Genomic DNA, 5291 nt, shown 5'->3' with positions numbered 1-5291 from the left:
TTCTTGCGCAAGGACCCGCTCTGCATGACCCGACTGTACTGATTTTCCAAGAAAGGAAAAGGGCTAGGCTGACAGAATCTCTTGGCTCCGGAGTAGCTGCAGCTGGAAAAAGATACGCGCTTGGTGAATCAAACAATATTTTGTCTATTTTATTCTTTTAAATCTGTTTATCACTAAGAGTTTGCTTATCAGCTCCTCAGAGTTTATCTTTTGCTTTCAGTTGTTATGGAAAATAAATACCAAAAAATCTCTCGGGAGCAAGGAAATGACATAGCACAAAAATGCTGAACTGTATATTTGCCCTCTTCTCGGTCTCCTTTAAATAGCCAACAGTGGAGAAAAAGGACAAGGTTCGTCCTTGAAATGCTTTACACAACACACACACATATCCTAGGACATAAGCAGAATACATTAAAACATTTTAAAATTACAAATACATTTTGAAGCAAACTGTATGAAAATGTTCTTGCCAGTAAGTACACTTCAGGGTTTAGTATTTTCCTTGCCTGAGTTTATAACATCACACATACCTAATGCAGCAATATGGATTCAGCTCCCTGCTCTGCATAGGCGTTTGTGATGCTCAGGTGTTACCAGGTGAAAAACGAAAAGGCTCTCGGTTTACTTTTCAAAGGCATTTGCAATTTCAAGATGCTACATTTGTTCTGGTCGGGATGCTGCAATTCAACATCTTTACCAGTTTTAATATTTGAAAAGATGTGATTCACCTTTACAACTACGGCAAAAAAGAGATAACTGTCTAGATCAGCGGTTCTCAGCCGTTTTGGACTTCAGGCACCCCTCGCTGGACTCGAGGCACCCCTCCATAATTGTTGTGAATTGAGTGGCACCCTATTTTGAAAACTCGTTTCTATATTACCGTGCTTACCTCCTTGTAGAGGAACCAGGGAATGGGGGTGGGGGATTGGCCAGGCAGGGACAAGCCTGAGCCGGTGCTTATCTGTACCTTGTGGCACCCTTCAAAGGACCTGGCAGGAGCGCAGGGTACCACAGGCTCTGGTTGAGAATCACTGTATTCGACATGCCCAGCAATAGCCTGAGTGATAGAGGCTATTGGACCATTAACCCACCTCTGTTAAAAATTGTACTTCGACAGTATTTCCGTCTTTGCGGTCTGGGAATAGCAATGTATTGCAATACTGTAGTTGTCCTTACGCATTTCTCCTCAAATAAAGGAGAAAGAAAAGACCTGAATCGACATGATTGTTTTTATCCTTTTCAAAGAAGCTGCATTTCCTTGAAAAACTCAAGACGGAGGGCAATGCAAATATTACTGGTTCTTATCAATTCTTTCCAACATAAATGTCCTGAAAGTTTGGTGACCCTACCTGACTATACCATGATGGTTTTCTGTCATTATATATTACATTTATGTTTCAATGTCATTTTTCCTGTACCTGTGAATATTTTTTGTATACCATGAGCAAGGCTGGCTGTGCCTTTTGCACAGAGGACACTGCCTTTTGCTGAGGCACACCACTACCCTGCATTGTGCTATGGACGTGAGTGATACTGCTGTCAAGTAAAGGAAGTAAAAACGATCCAAGTTCACTTTTGGGTTTGAAAAGGGCTAAAGTCCCTTTGTATGAAAAAATTAAAATACAACTGTTTTCTACAATCAATTCCTTTTACCCTATAGCTTTTGAAGATGGTGGTAAAAGGGCAAGGCCACCCCCCCCTTGCCCTTTTACCACCATCTTCAAAAGCTATAGGGTCAGTTTGGTTATTCTGTACCTCTAAAAAAATACTACTTAAAAAAAATTGAGACATTTTAAGGTTTTCCAAGGCCTGCTTCTTTTTGCACTCCAGTCAGCATTTTGGGAAGAGAATGCTTAAAGGTTTTAAATCTCCAGATGAAGAGACTGAGTTTGCTCAGCAGGGGGAACTAAAGATTTCTTATTTTCCAGTCCCTGCACACAAGAGATCTGTGAGCATTTATTCCTGGCATTTTACAGAGGAGGCTCCTCCAAGCAAAACACAACTCACCTCAAAACCAGAACTAGCTATACAAACTTGGGAAAAAAAGCAGATAAAAAAAAAAAAAAAAAAGCAGATGTTTAATCTATTATTGGAGTATGGTGATCACACTAAATTTCTATTCATTAGAAATGCCCGTATATCTAGAATCAGAAGTACAACCGGATCTAGAAGGCTCTCACTGTCCCTCCTAAAATCCACCCACCGGACTACTAAGAGAGCAAGCAGCAGTAGCACAGAAAGGGAACATGGGGCATGCAAAGAAAAGGGCAAAAGAAAGAAGAAAGAATACAAAGTAAGGCAAGGACCAGCTCTTTGCCATGTATTTGTATAGCAGCTGGCACTACGGGGTCCCGATCCTTGATTGAGGCTCATAGACACTATCGCAATGCATATAAGAAACAAGGACAACGGTGAAAAAGGAGAAAGGCAACGAGGTAAGTCGATAAGGAAAAAAAAGAACAAGAAATGCAGAAATTACAAGAGTGCAGAGCACAAAACAGGAAACTAATACTAGTAAAAGAACGTATCTTATGGTTTTATTTTCTTGGTACATTAACATAAGAAGTTTGGTTTAATAAAAGTAACTTGGTACGTACCTAAAGTGCCTTCATTCTGCGCTGTCATCTAAAGTCAGTGGGAGAACTGGCTGCAAAAGGGGGACCGAACAGATTCAGGATCTGATCATTTGGTATAGTCGTATCTAATACGATCGCAGAATTAGTTAACTGTCTTCTTTTGCTTTAATCCACATGTAAGCAAAACCTCTAGAATTCAGGATTTATTTTTGAACTGGCTTAAGAGTGTGAATCAACAAGCCACATTTCTACAGGCTCCGGAGAAAAAATTCCTACCAAGTCTCAGAGCACCAGGACTTCAAATCTGGAGAAAACATTCATAAGCAGCTACCTTAAAAAGGATGAAGAAGCGATCAGTTCACTGGACATTACCTGGGGAGCGTTTTCTATCGCTAGCTCATAGGACGTCCCTCCTGAACCGAAGCGCAGAATATCTCCTGGACCCACTCGCACTGCTGCATTCTGTATTTGGCAATCGTTAACAAATGTACCGTGAAGAGAGTTGAAATCTCGAAGAACAAAACTGTTTTCTGAATCACTGAATTCAATGGCTGCGTGGCGCTCTTCCACACCTGCAGACTGAAACCAAAACTAGGTGAAAAAAAGAGTTTCACCAATTTCATCGGCAGTATGAAAAAGTGGCCAGAAATATGGATCAGAATAATCAGACTTTTAGTGAGTTCAACCCCAGCTACTCTTGAATTAAAATCTGGTTGGACTCCAGAGGAAGTCACCCATGTCAGCTGATCGTCCATGTGTGCAAAATGCGGTGTGTTCTTTTTCTATTTTATTTAGTATATTTTGGCAAGCTTATTCTTGTGCTTTTTTCCCTCATTTTTATTTTAGACTGAATCTGACCAAAACGTACAAGACAGTAGCAATAAAAATGAATGACTGATACATCTATTGCATACGTGCAAGTATGCTAACTATGAAGTAACAGATGAAGAACTTTTCCCCGCTTGGTGGAGTTGCTTTCTGTGGCATGTCAGTTCATATCTAATATAGTATCAAGATTTATAATGAATTTTATGCACCTACCTTCAAAACAATGTCTGAATTTTCATGTCTTCCTATAGTCGTTCCTTTTGATTTCAGCATAAAAACACCATCTGGACTTTTTAAAAAGGCTCTCATTGTCTCTCCTTTTTATCTGTAAGGCTTCAATTTTAAAAACTCATTTAGTGAGGATTACTTGGTACACTGTTACAATTACTTATGTCAAAACACCTTGAATGGCTCTAGCGAACAGGATCAACTAACACAGAAAACAACCTCATCATTTATTTAAAGGGATTAAAATAACCGCTGCGTTGTCTAAAAGGCATTTCAGAACAGCCTAACAGAAGCAGGCATCTGTCTTTCACTAACATTCAAATCTGACCCTATTACCGAATTACTTTTAGCTATTTCATTTAGTCGCCTACCTTTCATATTGGTTCATTCTATCCCAATAAAATGGGCAGGTTGGCCAAGTACCCTTTCTTGTTCACTAGCTAGCATAACATTGCAATATTTGCATGTCAGGCACTCAGTGAAAATATTTAGAAACCACCAAACGGGCGTTTCAAATGCTCTTTGAAGAACGCCATTAAAAGGTGCGGGGGTTCTTTGGTGCAAATGTGTTCATCCCATTGCAGCCTAGCCTAGAAGACAGCGTCATTGTAAGACGTCGAACCTTCCTAGCCGAGTAGAAACGTACCTATAGCCGGCAGAATTGGTCTTCTAGGCAGCCGGCATCATATAAACGACGCTGACTTTCAACAGTCGGATCAACTGTTGAATCCTAATTCTGCATCTGACCTTCGGCTCTTACCCTGGAAGTGGTTTCCACACAAGGCTCACGTGCTTGTTTTACATTTATTTTGGAAATCTCTCATGGCTCAGTTGCAGTACGCCGCCAATATTTTAACCAAGGACTCCTACAAACATCTGCCCGCGCAGCCTATGACAAAGCTGGTGTCCAAAAGTACTGCGGAAACTATGTATTTCTGTATCTGTTTATTTATGTTGGTATTTTTATCCCCACAGCACCATCATCAAGCCAAGAAGGGGTGGAAAAACAAAGCAGCTACGCTTCACTGGAAACGCAGGCAGCGCGATGCTTAAAAATATTGCCGGTGCAACAGGTTGGCCTGTTTCGTTTGAAGAAGGGCATGAAAAAAGTTAAAGCACCGACCGTGCAAGTCGCACGCATTGGTGTGGTCACAAACCCACTGCTGGAAAGAGGTGATTTAGGAGCTTATAGGTTCTCTTGTCACGTATGGAGCTGCGGGGACGTGGGAAGGAAACTCCGGACAAAGAAACCAAGTCCATAGGAGAAGAGGGCGACTTGTGCAAGCCCAAGGGGCAGCCCCTCCCTGCGGTCTCCTATGGATGCCACGAGCTACGCGGCAATGCCAAGGGGCTGAGTTAAGTTTCTCACCGGGCAGGTGGAGACGCTTGGGCTTCGCCAGAAGCGGGGGCAGCAGGGAGTGCTTTGCCTGCACTTACCCCCTGGCTCCTTCCAGCTGGCACCGGGCGGACCTGCAGCCGGACAGCCGCGGCCCTGCGGCATGGCCTGCGCACGGGGAAAAGGGATGTTGGTGCGTGAGCCGACCCTTGGCTCACCCCCCGCGGCGCTGCCACCGGTCCCGGCACCCCAGAGCTCTGCGCAGGTGGCCCCGCCAGGACGCAGCAGCTGCCCGGAGACCTGCGCCCCCCCCACCCCCGCCC

The 5291-nt window shown here is 43.1% G+C and overlaps 1 protein-coding gene and 1 long non-coding RNA gene across 11 annotated transcripts in view; one reads left to right on the top strand and one right to left on the bottom strand.

Moving 5' to 3' along the window:
- The window catches only part of FHAD1 (forkhead associated phosphopeptide binding domain 1), a 54111-nt gene extending 48832 nt beyond the window's left edge, over positions 1–5279 (bottom strand). For 4 of the 10 annotated variants that reach the window (XM_025194091.1, XM_025194094.1, XM_025194098.1 and 1 more), the window contains exons 1-3: positions 5002–5279; positions 3618–3737; positions 2949–3167 (exon numbers count right to left, since the gene is read on the bottom strand). In XM_025194091.1, the coding sequence (XP_025049876.1) occupies positions 2949–3167; positions 3618–3713 (315 nt within the window). In that variant the 5' untranslated portion in view covers positions 3714–3737; positions 5002–5279. Of the gene's footprint in view, positions 1–2597; positions 2648–2948; positions 3168–3617; positions 3738–4278; positions 4583–5001 lie in introns of those variants that run through there. The other 6 variants (XM_006037685.3, XM_025194092.1, XM_025194093.1 and 3 more) reach the window with 6 other exon arrangements.
- Positions 1–5291, top strand: part of LOC112548397 — a 17775-nt gene that overhangs the window by 1805 nt on the left and 10679 nt on the right. The gene's annotated exons all lie outside the window — the stretch shown is intronic.

The sequence above is a fragment of the Alligator sinensis genome, unplaced genomic scaffold (assembly GCF_000455745.1).
Source record: "Alligator sinensis unplaced genomic scaffold, ASM45574v1 scaffold1907_1, whole genome shotgun sequence".
NCBI lineage: Eukaryota > Metazoa > Chordata > Crocodylia > Alligatoridae > Alligator > Alligator sinensis.
This window is presented reverse-complemented; position numbering and strand designations above follow the sequence as displayed.